Source organism: Narcine bancroftii, chromosome 4, assembly GCF_036971445.1.
Source record: "Narcine bancroftii isolate sNarBan1 chromosome 4, sNarBan1.hap1, whole genome shotgun sequence".
NCBI classification, from domain to species: Eukaryota; Metazoa; Chordata; class Chondrichthyes; order Torpediniformes; family Narcinidae; genus Narcine; species Narcine bancroftii.
Genome location: NC_091472.1, coordinates 181,542,440 through 181,562,702, shown reverse-complemented (window position 1 = coordinate 181,562,702; position 20,263 = coordinate 181,542,440). Strand labels below are relative to the sequence as shown.

At 43.3% G+C, this 20,263-nt stretch overlaps 1 protein-coding gene across 5 annotated transcripts in view; it reads right to left on the bottom strand.

The window, feature by feature from the left end:
• rbm19 (RNA binding motif protein 19) overlaps positions 1–20,263 on the bottom strand; it is a 267,475-nt gene that overhangs the window by 77,062 nt on the left and 170,150 nt on the right. For 4 of the 5 annotated variants that reach the window (XM_069933162.1, XM_069933161.1, XM_069933165.1 and 1 more), the window contains exon 22: positions 5,213–5,318. In XM_069933162.1, the coding sequence (XP_069789263.1) occupies positions 5,213–5,318 (106 nt within the window). Of the gene's footprint in view, positions 1–5,212; positions 5,319–20,263 lie in introns of those variants that run through there. The other variant, XR_011356240.1, reaches the window with a different exon arrangement.

Below are 20,263 nucleotides of genomic sequence, written 5' to 3'. Positions count from 1 at the left end.
ATATATTTATACCAATTGCAGTTGCTCCTATTAACATAAACCTTACAAATAACAAACAGCAATTAAATAATAAACTATTGACTTATTAATGTATATTTAATGCATTACATGAATAATCAATTTTTTAAGAGTGGCACTCACAGAACTAGTGTTTTCATGGTACAAATTTTTTTCCAAAATTGAAAATGAAACATGTTGGAAATGCAGGCCCCAGAGACACAAAAAGTTCCCTTAAAAATGACAAATCAATGTTAAGTGAAAGAGAAAATACATGAAATGAAATAAAGAATGTTACAAAATTCAACCCCCAGAATTAGCTGCCACTGTTGAGTACAACAGGATGTCAATTGAAGCCAAATTGATACATTGTCTAATACTTTTGGTAGCTCAAGAAAAAAGACATGTCTGAAATATCCTTGATCCCTGCAAATTTGTACGTGGACCAGCCATTGTTTTCGGGAAATAATGTCAGTAACCAAAAGCGATTCAGTAGAGAACAGAAACCAACTTGAATCAGGTTCACAATACTGAGCTGGAATCTAAACAGAGAAATCCTCTTCAAGTTGTGTAGAAGCAGCCTTTACACGTACGGTGAAGGGTTTGACCTGCAGATTGTATGGGCCACTAATGAATGAAAATTAATGAAAATCTTGGAATTGGAGTTTGCAAGCATCTTCACCCAGAAGTATCAAGTGAATAATCTATATCAAACCTTCCCAAGACTCAATCATTGCAAAACTCTGAATCAAATTGGTGGAAAACATTTCACTTTTCTCAAATAAAACTGGATAATTGCAATTGTATTGCTGAAGACTTATTCTCCAGAAATAATTGCTTCCCTAGCCTACCTACTGCAATATAACTACACCAGCAGTGTCTGCCAAACATTGTGGATAATTGCCAATGTATATCCTTTACTCAAAGGTGAAGTCCAAACCAGTCAATCATTACCCCATCTGTCTACTTTGAATGATCAAAATGAATAGAGTGTACTATCACTCCCTAGCAATACTGTTGGGAGCTATCAAGACAACATACTCCAAAGCTCATTACTAAAATGGACAAAAGGAAAAAAAATTCAAGTGGTGTGCGCTGACATCCCATGATATTGGAGAAGCTTGCCACCTATCAGCCAGAAGAAAAAATGAAGTCATTCGAGGGAAAAACTGACCACTGGTCTGTAATGATAGGTCAATCCTCTCAGTCATTGCAACAGTGCTTAAAACAAATTTTTAGGAAGCTCCTCAGGGAAATGTTCCAAACCCGACCATTTTCTGTATTTTCAGCCATATTTCTCTGCCTCAAGGTCATAAGTCCAAATGCCCACAGCTGATTAGCACTCTGCTAATCATCTCAGTACTTTGGATTATGAAGCCCATTACCACCAATTAATTTCCAGATCTGAAAATAATAGGTTGATAGGTAGCCAGTTAGGAACCCATCATACAAGTGCGGGCAAACACTATATCAGGCTGTTGAGAAATTGAGACACATCTGCAGGTTCAGAATTGCTTAACACACAAGATTTCAAAATTAAACCAACATTAAGATTTAGAGTTCAAACTTTAAGGCTAATAAAGACAAACTTCAAAGAGCACACTTGTAGTTAGGCTTCTGAGGCAGAGAAAATGGTTATATCTGCAAGTCGAAATAAAAAGCGAATTGTCTGAAATTTCTCCAGAGATACACGAACCACTCTTAAATAAAATCCAAGCCAGAAGTTTATCAGCAATAAAAACTCAACCACCTCGAAATTTGCTGGAAAGTTGATCAGATATAGAAGAGTGAGGCAACCACCTCTTCGTTCTTTGGTTTTCATTTGAAAATTCAGTGGCACATCAGAGCAAGATATGGATTGCTTCTGAATCTAGTATAATTTTGTTACATTTATATTAAGACTGAACTCAGTGGAAATTAATCTTGTATTAAATGCAGCCAAATGAATGTGATTCTTGGTTACAACCGCAATCTTCTTCAGCCTGTGTCATGCTTTATTTCATGTTTTTCTTTAAATCATTGCGTCCACAACATGATTCCAATAATTGAAAGTTAGCTCTATTCTAACTCAATTTTTTGAGGGGAAAAATATCTCTTCTTTGGCCAAGCCAATTTGGAATTCAAACTGTGTATTAATCTATCTTCCAGTCCCTCTGACGTAGAGGAGGTCATAACGGGAGTACTGGATGCAGTAGATATTCACAAGTGTTGCTTCATTTGGAAGGACTGTTTGGGGCCCTGAAAGAAGAGAGAGAGGAGATGTGGGCACATGTGCAGCATTTCCAACAGTCACAGGGTTAAGTACCAAGGGAGTGATTTTTAGCAAGAGATAGCAGGTTGAGGGAGTCACAGAGGGTCCGGTCCCTGTAGAAGGCAGAGAGGGGAAGATATGTCTGCTGGCGGGATCATGTTGTTGGTGGAGGAAATAGCAGAGGATAATAGACTAGATATGGAGGCCGGGGGTGGTAAGTGAGGACAAGGGGAATCCTGCCCTTGTTATGCCTAAGGGTTGAGTGCAGGAAAGGGCTGAGTTGATGGTGGTAGGGGAGAGGACATCTCAGATGATCTGGAATGAAAGACCCAATCATGGGAGATGAAATGGAGGAATTGAGAGAAAGGAATGGAATCCTTAGAGAGGTCAGGGTGTTGTTGAGGTAGCTGTGGGAATTCGTGAGTTTTTAGAAGATGTCCGTTGAGAGTTTGTCTTGTGAGATGGAGACAGATCGAGTCAAAGTAGAAAATATTGAGGGTGAAAACAAGTTCTGCCAGGTGAAGGAGGGTGTTGTTGTGAAAGAAACAAAGCGTTTTGAGGCCTTTGGAATGTGGAAATAGAGATGTGTGGAGATTGGATCTCCATAATAGTTTAAGCATTTTTAAAAAATCACTTGAATTGTTTTGAATCATTTTAGTTATCTTGGATCAAAGCTGTTGAAAAAAAACAATTGAATGAAGATCTACCGGCACCAATTATATGGTTATGGAAAGGTCATTGACAGCAGCAAGGTGTTGAATATTTAGGGATGATCAGTAAAAGCTGACCTGGCAATGATATTTGTTGCTCCCTTGTTACTGTCCCATTGTTATTGAACATTTTGCTGTTTCCAGGATTGGGATTAGGATGTGCTGTTTGCAAATTATTGCTCATGGCCGATCAACCAAACCATAAAGTCACCAATGATGTGCAGTTGGAGGAGCAATGCAAGAGATGAGTATGGGGCAAAATCCAGCCCATAGAAGGGATGAGTATGGGGCAAAATCCAGCCCATAGAAGGGATGAGTATGGGGCAAAATCCAGCCCATAGAAGGGATGAGCATGGAGAAAAATCCAGCCTATAGAAGGGATGAGCATGGGGAAAAATCCAGCCCATAGAAGGGATGAGTATGGGGCAAAATCCAGCCCATAGAAGGGATGAGTATGGGACAAAATCCAGCCCATAGAAGGGATGAGTATGGGGCAAAATCCAGCCCATAGAAGGGATGAGTATGGGGCAAAATCCAGCCCATAGAAGGGATGAGTATGGGGCAAAATCCAACCCATAAAAGGGATGAGCATGGGGCAAAATCCAGCCCATAAAAGGGATGAGCATGGGGCAAAATCCAGCCCATAAAAGGGATGAGCATGGGGCAAAATCCAGCCCATAAAAGGGATGAGCATGGGGCAAAATCCAGCCCATAAAAGGGATGAGCATGGGGCAAAATCCAGCCCATAAAAGGGATGAGTATGGGGCAAAATCCAGCCCATAGAAGGGATGAGTATGGGGCAAAATCCAGCCCATAGAAGGGATGAGTATGGGGCAAAATCCAGCCCATAGAAGGGATGAGCATGGGGAAAAATCCAGCCCATAGAAGGGATGAGTATGGGGCAAAATCCAGCCCATAGAAGGGATGAGTATGGGGCAAAATCCAGCCCATAGAAGGGATGAGTATGGGGCAAAATCCAGCCCATAGAAGGGATGAGTATGGGGCAAAATCCAGCCCATAGAAGGGATGAGTATGGGGCAAAATCCAGCCCATAGAAGAGATGAGTATGCGGCAAAATCCAGCCCATAGAAGGGATGAGTATGGGGGAAAATCCAGCCCATAGAAGGGATATGGGGCAAAATCCAGCCCATAGAAGGGATGAGCATGGGGCAAAATCCAGCCCATAAAAGGGATGAGCATGGGGAAAAATCCAGCCCATAGAAGGGATGAGTATGGGGCAAAATCCAGCCCATAGAAGGGATGAGTATGGGGCAAAATCCAGCCCATAGAAGGGATGAGAATGGGGCAAAATCCAGCCCATAGAAGGGATGAGTATGGGGCAAAATCCAGCCCACAGAAGGGATGAGTATGGGGCAAAATCCAGCCCATAGAAGGGATGAGTGTGGGGCAAAATCCAGGCTATAAAAGGGATGAGTATGGGGCAAAATCCAGGCTATAAAAGGGATGAGTATGGGGCAAAATCCAGCCCATAGAAGGGATGTGTATGGGGCAAAATCCAGCCCATAGAAGGAATGAGTATGGGGCAAAATCCAGCCCATAAAAGGGATGAGCATGGGGCAAAATCCAGCCCATAGAAGGGATGAGTATGGGGCAAAATCCAGCCCATAAAAGGGATGAGCATGGGGAAAAATCCAGCCCATAAAAGGGATGAGTATGGGGCAAAATCCAGCTCATAAAAGGGATGAGCATGGGGCAAAATCCAGCCCATAAAAGGGATGAGTATGGGGCAAAATCCAGCCCATAGAAGGGATGAGTATGGGGCAAAATCCAGCCCATAGAAGGGATGAGTATGGGGCAAAATCCAGCCCATAGAAGGGATGAGTATGGGGCAAAATCCAGCCCATAGAAGGGATGAGTATGGGGCAAATTCCAGCCCATAGAAGGGATGAGTATCGGGCAAAATCCAGCCTATAAAAGGGATGAGTATGGGGCAAAATCCAGCCCAAGCAAGGAATAAGTATGAGGCAAAATCTAGCCCATAAAATGGATGAGTATGGGGAAAAATCCAGCCCATAAAAGGGATGAGTATGAGGCAAAATCCAGCCCATAAAAGTATCTGAGATAATCGTTTTGAAATGAACAATTACAGTAAGCTATGGGTCTTGAAGGATCAGTCTTGCAATTAACTAATTATCCCAAAGTCACAAAAGTAAACACTTGGTACAAGACCAGTTTAATCAATTCTTCTGATGATTTGTACTTAGCTAAAAGATTATCTTACTAAATACTGTACCTTTGCTTCTTGTTTAGTGAGAAATTCAACAAATCCAAAGCCCCTGTGAATGCTAGTTCCTCCCATTTTCTTTGGCAACCGCACACTCTTTATTTCTCCAAAAGTACTAAAACAGAAAGAAAACATATTGATGGATACAATACAGTATGTACACGTCATTAGCCACATCCAAAACAAAACATTGCAACTAAATGCTGCAGATTCAATTCTGAATTCCAGGCAAAATTACTAACTTCACTTTGCATATTTTAGGAAAGTACACAAACTCATTTAGTAAATATGGAATGCACATGCCAGATTGAAAAATGTTGATTTCTGAGATCAAGCTTTAACATATTTTACTTCTACTGGTTCAAGAAAATTCCAGTCTTGTTTTTGTAATTGTTTTAATGATCAGTTTGTTCACTATAAAGTTGAAACATGTTAATGAAACCAAAAATTCTGTAGACATAGTAATAAATAAACCTTCACTAACTCAAATTAACTAATTTGCAGAGTTTTCCATGAAAGTAAATTGTAAACACTATTGTTGCTGTCCAAACCATTGGACTCCCTCTCCAATATTCTATCCTTAAAGTATTTAAACTTTCGATTTGACTATCTGGATCCATCTATCAATTTCATCTACTTTATCTCCTTTACCTCAGTTGTTACAATTTAAAATAGTCCTCAGCTGTTCTGAGTACATGATACGCAGGAGACAAACCTTCCTGGCCTGAAAAGGCATTTTGTTTGCTGAGATCGAAGATCCAAAAGATTTTCCCTTAAATCACTTCAGCTATTGTGATAAAAAGTCTTTTTTGTTGACATTGAACAGGGATAAAAAAATAAAGATAAGGGCAGATGTGGTATGTTGCAGATGGTCAATGACTGAAGAGGAACAGTGGAAAGATATTTCGATAAGGGAGAATAAAAAGCAAGTGGCAATTAGAATTTAAAGGTTCAAAACTTCAATCATAGTGTAATTGCAATGCACAAGGAATATGTGTGAGATTGAACCATCTGTAGTCCACCTCTGAAGATGGGCTCAAAACTAGTTAACATGATTGTGACATAAGCCAATCACGATACTCAATTTTAAGATTATTTTGTGCAGTCTCAAGACTCCGCATAGAAAAATGTAGTAGAGTCAGAGGCACAGATATTAAACATTAACACAAGAGTGAAGTTAAACACTTTTCTGGTATTGGTATTGAGTGACTAGATTTATTCTTGGCCCATTCATTTGGTTAAATCTTGTCTTCACGATCTACATTGAATCAGACACCGAAATGTTCAATAACAAAGGAACAGTAACAAGGGAGCAACAAATATTGCCAAGTCAGCTTTTAGAGATCATCCCTAAATATTCTTGAAAAGGTGATGAGGACCTCTCTTGACCAACTGAAATATTTGTAGTTAAGGATATTTCATATTGCCATTAGATGGAATTCCAGCATTGTGATCCAACGATGATAAAAGTTTGAATGTTAAGTCAATGTTTAGACTTTTGGACAACTCCACCCTCCCGCCGCCATGCTTCTGTGATTGGAGGTTCTACTGTATGTTCCTCACAACTGTTGTCAAGGATGTCTTGGTGGATTGCTGTAATTCATTCTGTAGATGGCACCCACTGCAGCTAACTGATATTACTGGACAGCAATGAATGTTCACATAAATGAGGAGGGTACAGATCAAGCTGTTTGCAGGATATTAAGTGTTTGAGGCTGCAGTTATCCAGTTAAATAAGAACTTCCTTCACACCCTGAATTGATATCTTGTAAATGTGGAAGATCTTTCTTATGTTGGAATTGAAATCAGCACTGAACAATATGCAAGAATTCTGCATAAGAACAAGTTGACTTCTTGCAATCACAACCACCTATGTTTTTTTTTACATATAACTGATGTTATTTCCCCCCACCCCCCCCCCCCCGGCATCGGCAATTATCACACCTACCTTCCAGAGTGACCGTTCACACACTAAAACAACTAAAACAGCAAAAATTTGAATCTCACCACGAGTTTACACTAAATACCTGAAGTGCGGAATTTTTGTTTGACGTGGGATGCCACTGTCTCGATGTCAGCTGTGACATATCACCTACACAGCATTGTGCGTCATCAATAACGTCCCATTGTCAAACACCTACTGTTGTGTTTAGACTACAGGCATTCCATGAAATTCTCCAGGAGTCCAGGAGGTAAAATATTGGAATGATATTTTACCTTCAGGATCTTTTAAACTGACTCCATTCCAAATTTTGGAAAATCTTTTCAGGAATACAATGGCTGTGTAAAAAAACACATAACTGAGTTTACAAATCCAAGGGCATCTGACAGCTGAGAGTCTCTTACTTGAAATTCTCTGGCCCACTTACTTCTGCAAAGCATCTTAATCATCCCCAGAGTTAGGACTGTTCTACCTTCTACTGGTGACATTATGATCCATCGAGCAATGGTGGACTTGCCCTAAATCCTGATCAATGTATTATGATCTTATATTTGAACAAAATTAATCATGCACAATTTTAACATAATTATGCTTTATGCACAGCACACATTGAGCCCTTCAGCCCCTGTTGTTGTCGTGCTGACCTATACAAGGGATTGTGGGAAAGGGCTAGCAATAAAGAGCAAAAGCCGACAATTTTTAAACAGGGTGGGAAAGTTTGTAATGCTATAGCATACAATTTATACAGCGTGGGAAAGTTTGTAACGCTATAGCAGACAATTTATATAGTTTGGGAAAGTCAGTAGCGCTATTGCGTACAATTTATAAATACTGTGGGGAAAAAGTAATGGCGGACTTGCCCTCACATAATGCTGTGTGGCAGAGAAAGGGATCTATGCACAGCTGCATGCACGGTGCATTCATGGAGGGGTTTCTCTGCTGCATGGGAGCTTCCCCCCCCCAGTCTTTATAAATTGTGCAATATAGCACTACCAACTTTCCCACACTGTTTAAAAATTGCCCACTATTGCTATTTATTTCCTCTCTCTCTCCTGCTGTGACTTTCCCATGGCAAAGCTTATACCTTCATTTTAATCTTTTCTTCTTTCACGTTCCTGCACTCACAAAACCTTGGGTCATTTCTATCCCAGAATGCAATTGCCCATTTTACCTTTGCATGGTTGGCAGAGAAAGGGATCTATGCACAGCTGCAGGCACAGAACATTCATGGAGGGGTTTCTCTGCTGCATGGCATTCTGGGAAGGCAGGTCCGCCATTGCTTTTTCCTCACAGTCTTTATAAATTGTGCACTATAGAGCTACTAACTTTCCCACACTTTAAAAATTGTCTACTATTGCTATTTATTTCCTCTCTCTCTCCTACTGCAACTTTCCCACGGCAAAACTTATGCCTTCATTTTAATCTTTTCTTTCTTCACGTTCCTGTACTCATGCAAAAACTTGAGTCACTTCAATCCCAAAATGCAATTGCCCATTTCATACTCGCATGATTACAATGCAGATTGCACTTGGGATTGAGGCCGTCAATCCCCGGCGTGAGACGACTTCATTCAATGCCAGTGTTGAGTTGATTTTGCTTTCACACTCGACTCTTTAAAGGCTGATTGGCCGTTAATTCCCAGGATCACTTGCAAGTGTGAAAGGGGCTAGAGTTACATAACATCACTTTCCAACGTTTCAGGCTTGAGCCCTTTGTCAAGGTATAGAAAGCTGGTCTATGAGGTTTAATTTCATTAATAAAAATCACATTTAATGCATTTCAATGAACAGTACACACTTAGATTTAAAACAGCTCAGCAGGATTTCATGGAATGCATCAAGTAATTATTCTGCACTGACAAAGAAAAGCAACATTCAAATGGCAGAAAACTGACAAACCAGCTAAAATAACAAACATGGAAACATGGACCAACAAAAACCATGCTTGCTGGAGAAAAATTGACACACATCATTTGATTTTATGCCTTTGCATTGCTCAGAGCTTTACAACTAATTTAAATATCAATGGTAATCTACAAATAAACAAACATGGAATTAACTGCTTTTGCACAAAACAAGCACCAGACATTTCAGAAAATCATTAAGAAAGGTGCATTGGAGTGATTATTCACAAAATAATGACCTCCTTAATTATACCTTTAACAATTTAAATTTCTTCTCTTCCATAACATTCCTTAGAGATTAGATTATTTGGGCACACTGCATCTGTGAGAATCTTATCCTTTCCTGTGAGAATCTCATCCTTTCCTGTGAGAATCTCATCCTTTCCTGTGAGAATCTCATCCTTTCCTGTGAGAATCTCATCCTTTCCTGTGAGAATCTCATCCTTTCCTGTGAGAGTCTCATCCTTTCCTGGAAGAGTCTCATCCTTTCCTGTGAGAGTCTCATCCTTTCCTGCGAGAGTCTCATCCTTTCCTGCGAGAGTCTCATCCTTTCCTGCGAGAATCTCATCCTTTCCTGCGAGAATCTCATCCTTTCCTGGGAGAATCTCATCCTTTCCTGGGAGAATCTCATCCTTTCCTGGGAGAATATCATCCTTTCCTGGGAGAATCTCATCCTTTCCTGGGAGAATCTCATCCTTTCCTGGGAGAATCTCATCCTTTCCTGCGAGAATCTCATCCTTTCCTGCGAGAATCTCATCCTTTCCTGCGAGAATCTCATCCTTACCTGCGAGAATCTCATCCTTTCCTGCGAGAATCTCATCCTTTCCTGCGAGAATCTCATCCTTTCCTGCGAGAATCTCATCCTTTCCTGCGAGAATCTCATCCTTTCCTGGGAGAATCTCATCCTTTCCTGCGAGAATCTCATCCTTTCCTGGGAGAATCTCATCCTTTCCTGTGAGAATCTCATCCTTTCCTGTGAGAATCTCATCCTTTCCTGTGAGAGTCTCATCCTTTCCTGGAAGAGTCTCATCCTTTCCTGTGAGAGTCTCATCCTTTCCTGTGAGAGTCTCATCCTTTCCTGCGAGAGTCTCATCCTTTCCTGCGAGAGTCTCATCCTTTCCTGCGAGAGTCTCATCCTTTCCTGCGAGAGTCTCATCCTTTCCTGCGAGAGTCTCATACTTTCCTGCGAGAATCTCATCCTTTCCTGGGAGAATCTCATCCTTTCCTGGGAGAATCTCATCCTTTTCTGGGAGAATCTCATCCTTTCCTGGGAGAATCTCATCCTTTCCTGGGAGAATCTCATCCTTTCCTGCGAGAATCTCATCCTTTCCTGGGAGAATCTCATCCTTTCCTGCGAGAATCTCATCCTTTCCTGCGAGAATCTCATCCTTTCCTGCGAGAATCTCATCCTTTCCTGCGAGAATTTCATCCTTTCCTGCGAGAATCTTATCCTTTCCTGCGAGAATCTCATCCTTTCCTGTGAGAATCTCATCCTTTCCCGTGAGAATCTCATCCTTTCCCGTAAGAATCTCATCCTTTCCTGTGAGAATCTCATCCTTTCCTGTGAGAATCTCATCCTTTCCTGTGAGAATCTCATCTTTTCCTGTGAGAATCTCATCCTTTCCTGTGATACCTTCTCAGGCCCAAAACATTCGTTATCCATCTTTGCCTCTGATGCACACAGCATGACCTGCTGAGTTTCTCCAGCATTTTTTGAGTATTATTAACTACAGTCGTAGAATCTGCAGACTTTCTCGCTCTAATTATCTTTTTCTGATCTGCAACGATTGTTATGGCTATGTGCAATACACTTTAATTTTTCAGGACCCCGTTTTTTTCCCATGCTTAACAATCCAAAAATAACTACATTTTGCACGTTAGACCTAAAATGAAGCATTAGCCTAGAATTTGCTGTAATGACTATCTTAATAAGCAATAGAGAGACTGAAACCATATACAGTGTTAACCAAGTGCACACAGCATGATCAAGAATTTTATCTGCTTCTTTTCTTGAAACGCTACAGTGTGCAAATTTGGTATTATGGAAACTACAAATGAATCTGCACGTTCTCTTTTAAAAATTCTGTCCACGCAGTATTCAAGGAGGAAAATTTAAGTTAAGCTAAAACGTTATGCGTAAACTCTCATGACTGTGCAGGCACCTTGAACAATCATTCAAAAATAAGCTGAATGTCCCTTAACTGCAACATCTGTGTAACGACAGAACCGATTTATTACATCTAATGGAAGATGCGAGAAGGGTGGCTGAAACAGAGGTTAAAGGTGACATCAAAACAGCTGCAGAACAGATGCAAACACAGTAAATCCACTTTGTTCTGCAGCCTTTTCATGACCTTTAATACAATGAAAATTCAAATGTTAGGCTTCAAGAGATGCCTGCCATTATGAAATTGGCACTGCTATACTGAAGGAACAAAGCATTAGTCATGTAGCTTTAAGCTAAGTCCACCATCAACCACAGGGATTACAAGTATATGCAGAGAAAACCCACTACAATGAATCTGAAGTATACACAGATACTTTGAAATGGTAATTGTAGAAAAAAAAGTTATTGCTTTTGTCCATGGACTCTTTAGCTTAATTGTAAACAGTGAATTATATTTAATCAAATTGACGTGCTAAATAGTGATTAAAATGGAGACATCTGAATATGCTATATTAACATATTACAATTTAAGGAATTCAAAGGTGTAGACCAGTCACTTAGCACCTGCTGCAATCACATTGCAGCCACCGTACTCGTGGTAGCGATCTACGCATGCGCGAGCTCCAGTTGGACAGGCAGTTAGTTCAATGGAGCCCAGGAGCGGTATGGTCACCATGTATCAAGCTCCCACTAATTTGTATATAATAGTAAATAGTTATTGTTATAGCTTCTCGAGTCAGGTCATTACTACCACCACCTTGACAAACGTGGTGTCAGAAGTGGGATTGTGAGCGCCCTGAGCAACTTGCAAGTGGGGAACCAGAACCACATTGCAGCAGTTGGCCATGGTGGATGGATTCAGATAAGCTGACCCACTCATCTTCGAGGGTAATGTTGCCGAGAACTGGTGTATTTCCGAACAAGAGAACGATGTGTTTTTATCGTGGCAGCACATAGTGACATGCCTGCCCACACCAGAGCTACATTTTATTAAATTTGTCGGTCTGTAAGTCATGGAGAAGGATAGATCATTCGTTTACGCAAGTGAAGTGCGTGAAGGGGAGCTGATTCTCAGTCCGGCAGAATCAAGAGAGGACCCTGATTGCTTGAAAAAGAAATTTAGAAAAATGTGCAATCCACAGATGAATATAACGATGCAAAGGCACAAATTTATTGCAAGAGATCAAAAGCCTAGCAATTGGTCAGTTCATATGTCAGCGATTTAAAGATAAGAGCAAAGACCTGTAACTTTGGAATGCTCTGCAAGGAACTAATCAGAGACAGGCTGGTCTGTGGCATTTGTAATGACAGCATGAGGAAGGTACTTCTGCGTGACAGTGACTTAACACAAATGTCACCTCTACCTGTCTGACTTATGAAAAGACCAAGGAGAATGGCAAGAAGTTTGCCTCTCCACGGCAGCATACCATAAGCACTGATTCAATCCAAGCAAGGTCTGCAAAGAAACAATGGCTGGAGACCAGGAGGAAGAGCCGGCCAGACAAACCACATGTCCATTACAGAGTGCAACAACTGCAGAGGTGGAAATGTGCCCAGCTATCAGCCAGCAGTATTGAGCTTGCAGAAGAGGAACCATTTTAAAAGATGCTGCATATCCAGACAGATCAATACTAGGCCCAGACCTAGCAGAACGATTGACCAACTAGAGCCTAAACAGGATGAAAGCATCATAGAAAAAAAACATATTTTGTCGATGGGCTGACATTGCAGATGGCAGTGAACTCAATGGAGACACAGATTAGGGGAAACAATGAAGTTTCCGTAACCATAAAGGTCAATGGCAAGGTATGGAAATGAAGGTTGACACAGGAGCCAAGTGCAAGGACACATAGGAAAAGACATTCAGTCGATTAAGAAAAGGGGGAACAAATCAAGCCATGGGTCAAGTCCTCAAGTCTCGTGGCATATGGGGGCAACGAGATCAAAACCATTGGCATGGTGAAGCTGCAGTGCTACCAACGAGGACAGTTACATTTACAGATGTTCTTCATTGTCCACAAAGATGTTATGTCTTTGCTTGGCCTAAATGTATATATGGATATGGAACTTGTCTCGTTTAGTAGAGTTATTCACCAAGTATGCCACTCCAAAGATGATCTGTTGCAGAAAATTTTCTATGAACACAGTGCTCTTCTCAGAAGTGCTTGGAAAGCTGCAAGTAGGCTTGACCCCAGAAGTAAGACCTATGGTGCATCGCATACCTGTGCCCATGAAGGACAAAGTCAGAGCCGAGCTGGACATAATGTAGGAGTTGGGGGCAGTTACTCTGGTTTCAGAGCCAAGCGAATGGGTGTCCTCCATGGTAGCTGCCAACAAGGACGGGCAAGAAATCCGGATCTGCATTAACCCATGGGATCTCAACGTGGCCTTGAATAGACCACACCATCCAATGCACAAGAACTCCTTTTGATGGATCATGCTCGAACATAAATCATTATTACTGACCACATTCAGCACTGGTTTTGGTTGGTACAGATTTCTGCAGATGTCATTTGGAATTAATTCAGCCAGTGAAGTGTTCCAGAAATCCATGGAATAGATTTTTGTCGGATACCCCTGTGTCATCATTGTCGATGGCATACTTGTGGGGGGAAAGAATGCAGAATATGATGCCAATTTAAAGAAAGTGCTCGATCGTGCCAGAAAGATGATCCTGAGGCTCAGCCCCCTCATGTGCAGGTTCCAGCTGAACCAGGTCAGCTACACTGGCCATGATTTTACTAGCGAAGGCCTGAAAGCAGACCCCCACCCCCCCCCCCGAAGATGATCAGTGAGATGCCAGTGTCAGGGGACATTACAGCCCTAGAAGTTTCTTGCTTTCATCCCGAACTCGTGAACTCATGGCTCCATTAAGACAGCTTATGCACAAGGATGTGAAGTGGACTTGACACGAGCAGTAGCAGAATGCTTTTGCCCACCATGCCCAACAAGCCATGCCCACCAGCTTTGTCGTATTACAATATCTGAAAGCCAGTAATACTGACCTGTGATGCCTCGCAGTATGGGCTCAGTGTGGTATGCTTGCAAGATTGAAAACCAGTGGCCGATGGTTAGAGGTCACTCATCAATGCAGAGACCAGGCAAGTGTAAATTAAAAAAAAAATTGTTGGTGGTGGATTTCGCAGGTTCCAAGTTTAATGACTATATCTATGGTAAGCCAGTGACCATATCCTTGGTCACAATATTGAAGAAGCCCATACATGCAGCACCAGCGAGGTTACAGAGGATGAGAGGATGATGCTCAGGCTTCAAAAATAAATTACCCTGGTATTCAAGTGCGGAAAAGAGATGCACTTAGTCGTCATGCTGTCTCAGGCCACCAGAGGCTCTACTGTCCAACAGGTTGAGAAGGAGGCCAATTTTGACATAATGAGAGTCACTCACATACCATCGTCTCGCCTGGAGGAGCCAAGGAGACACACAGCAGAGGACGGCACTTTAAAGACCATTGGCATTTTCATCAAGGGTAATTGGCCGAACAAGAAGCACAGTCTGCCCCCAGCAGTGGACCCCATACTTCCCGTTCCATGACAAGCTGCTCATCGAGGAAGGGATCGTTATGAAAGGCCAGAGAGCTGTGACTCCCAACTCAGTGCAGAAAATATACGTCAACATCCTGTCTAGAGGGCATTCAGGCGTAGAGGCAACAAAATGGAAGGCGAGGGACATAGTTTTTCCCTGGCTTGGGATGACTGAGAACATCGACCAAGAGGTGCAAGCTTAGGGTGTGAAACAGCACTAAGCCACACCGGCAAAAGGAACCATTACAGATTCATACGGCTCCAGACATACCTTGGTCAACTGTGGCAACTGACATTTTCGAGTAGCAATGTCAGCAATACCTCGTGTTGGTGGATTCGTATTCAGGGTGGTACAAAATAGATTTGTTACATGATACAACTTCCACAAGTCATAACCAAGTTGAAAAGGCACTTCTCAGTGCATGGAGTACCACACACCCCGCGGTCAAACATGGCAGACTGTTTATGAGCCAGAATACTGAGGACTTGGCAGCAGAGTGGAATTTCACTCACAAGACCAGCAGCCTGGAATATCCACAGTCTAATGGGTTGGATGAGAGAACTGGAAGAAGTGCAAAACAGCTCATGGAAAAGTCCTACAGGGAGAAAACAGACATATTCCTCAATCTGCTTAAGCTGAGGAACATCCCTCCTGACACCCGTTTGGGTCTCCGGCACAGAGACCAATGTTGAGACAGATGTGCATGACCTTACCTGCGGCAAGGAGGCTTCTGGAGCGTCAAATGAGAAATCAACAGATCAAAGCCTAGTTATTGAGCAAAACACGGTCGCACAAGGAGTGCTAAGACAAGGCGACCTGACTGAGCCTTTGACAAAGACAAGTCGTCAGGATGCAATCTCCACAGGACTATGACCAGATTGGCATGGTAGAAGAAAGCCACCAGGTGCCGAGGTCATACCTGGTCCAATCAGAAAGGAAAGTGTACAGGAAAAACCAACGACACATCCTTCCTGTAAGGGAGCCGGTCCCAGTTCAATGCAATTCTGACAAGACTGTTTGAGTGAACTGGCATGGACTTGAAGGGCCAGGGTGGCCTGTTTCCATGCCATAAACTGTTCTATGGTTATACAACACGGGATGTGAACATAAAGACAGTGGTGCTCCCTCAGTAGCCACTCCTGAGATAATAGACAGTGCACATTCTCATGCTGAGTTACCACAGGACACTACCACCACAGAGGGCTATTACAGGACGCGCTCTGGCCCTATCTGTAAACTGAACCCCAAGTACTGATCCATGTCTCCCAGCTAAAGTTGGTAGACAATTTATTTTCATGGGTGTTCATGTTGGCAGCAGTAGAGCAGCTGCTCCTCGGGGCAGACTTCCTCTGCGCGCACAGCCTGCTGTGGACCTGAAAGGACGGAGACTGCTCCACACAGACTTTCCAAACTGTCTCCCTCAAGGACACCAGGCTCCCGACTCCTCACCTCAGCTCAGTGCAGTTATCCATGGATGAATACACCAAGATCCTCGCAGAATTCCCAGCAGTGATTACCACCCAGTACACCACAGAGATGTCCCGGCACAGCTTGAGTCACCACATCCTTATGCAAGGCCCACCACTCCACGCACAAGCAAGATGACTCCCCCCCCCCCCCCCCACCCCAAGAAGCTCAAACTAGCAAAGGAGGAATTCAAAAAGATGCAAGAAGTCGGCATAGTACGGCAGTCAGAAAGTCCAAGGTCACTGGGGATTGGAGACCGGGCAACGAGTACCGTCGTCTTGATAAGGCCACCATGTCAGATAGTCACCATGTTAGATCCAAGACTTTGTGGCCAATCTGCACAGGGCAAAGATCTTCTCAAAAGTGGACCTCGTACGGGGATACCATCAGATCCCAGTACACCATCCCCAAGACCATCATCATCACACCGTTCAGCCTGTTCGAGTTCTTGCACATGCTGTTCAGGCTGAAGAATGCCATGCAAACCTTCAGGTGGTTGATGGATGAGGTGGGCTGGGACATGGATGACACCTTTGTTTATCTGGATGACATCCTCGTGGTGAGCAAAGACCGGCAAGTATACGGTGCACCTCCACAACCTCTGCACCCGGCTGAATGAGTTTGGACTGACTATCACCTCAGCCAAATGCCAGATCGGGCTGGAGATTATAGACTTCCTGGGCCATAGGATACCCAAGGAAGGGGCCACACCACTGCCCAGCAAGGTGGCGACCATCCAAAAGTTTCCTAGGCCCAGCATGACCAGGGAATTGCAAGAGTTCGTTGGGTAGGTCAACTTTTATTGCAGATTCATCCCCTCAGCTGCCAGAATCATGCGACCCTTGTTCGCCCGGATAACGGGTAAGGCCAAGGACTTAACATGGGACAAAGCCAGGGAAGCCTTTGAGAAGGACAAGGAAGCCCTGGTGGGTGCCGCTCTTTCAGCACACCCCAGGGCAGCACTCCAATGGCCCTGATGGTAGACACCTCAATCAGCCGTGTTCTGGAGCAGCAGATCGAAGGGAGCTGGCGACCACTGGCTTTCTTCAGCAAGCATCTGAGGCCTCTGGAACTGAAATACAGTGCTTTCGACAGTGACCCACTGGTGCTGTACTCAGCCATCCACCACTTGTTACTTCCTCAAACACAGGACATTCACAGCCTTCACCGATCACAAACTCTTCACCTTCGCCCTGGTCAAAACCTTGGACTCCTGGTCAGCTTACCAACAGCGAGATGTGCGACACATCTCAGGCAAGGAGAATGTGGTCCAGACAGAACATGCAGTGCTATCAAAGGGAGTGGACTTCGTGGCACTGGTGAAGACGTAGCAAGATAATGAGGAGATGCTCCTGTACAGGACAGCAACAACAGGACATCCCAATTGGTACAGGTAACACCACCTCCTGTGCGACATGGCCACCGGACAGGTCAGATCTATCAATCAAGTGGCTAGGAGATGACAGGTTTTTGATTCCATCCATGGGCTGGCTCACCCATCCATCTGGACCACGGTCCCACTAATGGCCAGCAAATAAGTGTGGCATGGTCTCCAGAAACAGGTAAGGGGGTGGGCAAAGGTGTGCATGCAGTGCCAAACAGCCAAGGTGCAGCGCCATACCAGAGACTCATCACCGCACTTTGAGTCCATGGAGCGAAGGTTTTACCATGTCCACGTGGACATTGTGCGACCCTACCAGTATCCCGGGGTTCCGCTACCTGTTCACAATGGTCGATCATTTTACCAGGTGGCCAGAACCAGACCCGATGAAGGACACCTCCACAACCTTGTGTGCCAGGGCCCTCATCTCCTCCTGGTTGGCACAGTTCAGCATACCCTCCCACGTTACATCGGACAGAGGGGCGCAATTCACCTCCAGTTTATGATCACCAGCATGTGGGGCACTCAACTACACCACCCCAGAGCCTATCACCCACAATCAAACGGGATGGTGGAGCGTTTCCACTGGCACCTCCAGTCCGCACTCATGGCCAGACTTCAAGGACCCAACTGAGTAGACGAGCTACCACAGACACTGCTAGGAACCTGCACGGCGCCGAGCTCGTCTATGGAACCCCATTGGTGGACCCTGGGAATTTGCACCAATTCCGGACAACCAACCAGATGATACAGCAGGACTCCCCTGCAAGCTACAGGAACGAGTCGGCAACCTGGCCCTGACTCCACCAACCAGGCACAGACAAGTGAGGACCAACATACCCAAAGACCTGAAGGGCTGTGAGTATGTTTTCATTCGCAGGGGTCCACACTGCCCACCACTAGAGGCTGTACAAGGGCCCATTCTGGGTTATACGCAACAATGGCACCACGTTCAAAATGGAGTTTGGAAGCTAGATGGAGGTCTTCATTATGGATAGGTTAAAGCTGGTACACCTGGACCCAGCTTGCCCAGTCGAGGAGCCAGCACCATGGAGGAGAGCCAGACCACCAAAGCCCACAGAGACTTTGCCTGCAGGCACTCAAGACAATATCTGGGGGAGGGGGTTGGGTCATGTAATTGGGCCAGCGCTCCGGGCGCAACCAGGGGTCAGAAGAGCGCGCAGTGGCACGGGCCCCAGCAAGCGAATCGGCGGTCAGGAGGCTAAGGCAGCATAGGGGGCCAGCATCTCCAACATGGCGCTGGCCCCACTGCATAGCCAACAAAATAAGTTAAGCGCGCAGGGAAGAGGCATTGTCACGTAAGAAAGTACCTGCACGCAAGAGACCCACTATTGTTATGTGGGTGGTGATGTTAGCCAACAGAGGGAACACAAACAATATAAAAGTCGGGCTTTCAGCCCCAACAAAGCTATACCTGATTACACTCGTGTGTGTGTGTGTCTGTGTGTGTGTGTGTGTGTGTGTGTGTGTGTGTGTGTGTGTGTGTGTGTGTCTTTGCTTCGAGTAGTGCATGGCTACACTACTGTCTTGTAAATTTGGAATCACACCTACCCATCTTTTACAATAGAATTAACATTAACATGAAGTCCAAACTAAATCATTTATCAAAATATTTCTCTTGTTATAGGCTGCTAGAAGATCTTAAAATAATTTCCAAATGACAAAACCCTCACAGTGAAACAAGACCCTGAATGACTGAGCATGGAGGAATTGTCATGAAGCACAAAGGCAATTTATTTCATTTGAAACCCATTCTGAGTTTATAGCCTTATTACAATTTAAGTTTCTTTTTCTTTTCCACAATATTCCTCAGAGATTATTTGGAATCATAGCATCTGTGAGAATCTTCTATTTTCCATTCCTGCAGTACTGTTCTTATCTAAATAATCAGCTCAAATTCTCATACAGGTTACTTCAGGAGACCAAAACTCAATCTTGCAACAAAAGCCATAAAACTCTCATGTTAATCATTTTGCATCATGTGAACTACTTCTTTTACCTCCTTAAAACTCCATAATTTGCAATTATAATGACAGTAAAACACCTGATATTGGGCACTTGTGGGGATTGGTAAATGCCAGACATGTGTATTTTCTGGTTGCTTGAAATTTACATTTACAATGGATAACTGATATACCTGCAGTAAGAATAAATAGTTTAAAAGACAATTATAAAACAGTAAAAGTCCTAAAATATGGACAGCTCGGGGATCACATCGGTCCAGATTTTCCATATTCTCAGGCAGTACTTCTAAAATTCAAATTTAAGGAGGAATACAGAAGAGATGAATAGGTAAATTTTGATAGTTTATTCAAAAGCAAATACAGCAAGCTTCATTTATCAAAATGAGCATTTTTAAAGAAAAAAAGTCAACAAACTTTTTTCACTACAAAAACGTGTGTCATGATTGAAACTATGTCTAAAAATGAACATTGTAAAATAAAAACACAGTAGACAAATGCATTTCCTTGTGATATTACCTGTGCACCTGTGGCACAAACACACCCACACACACACCCCTGCTAAATTTAAAAACCTCGAGAGCCCGGATTCTCAGGTGATTCCAATTTCTGGCATCTGGATTTTTGGACTTTTACTGCATATTGTACTTATACAGAAGAAACCACCTAAAAGCA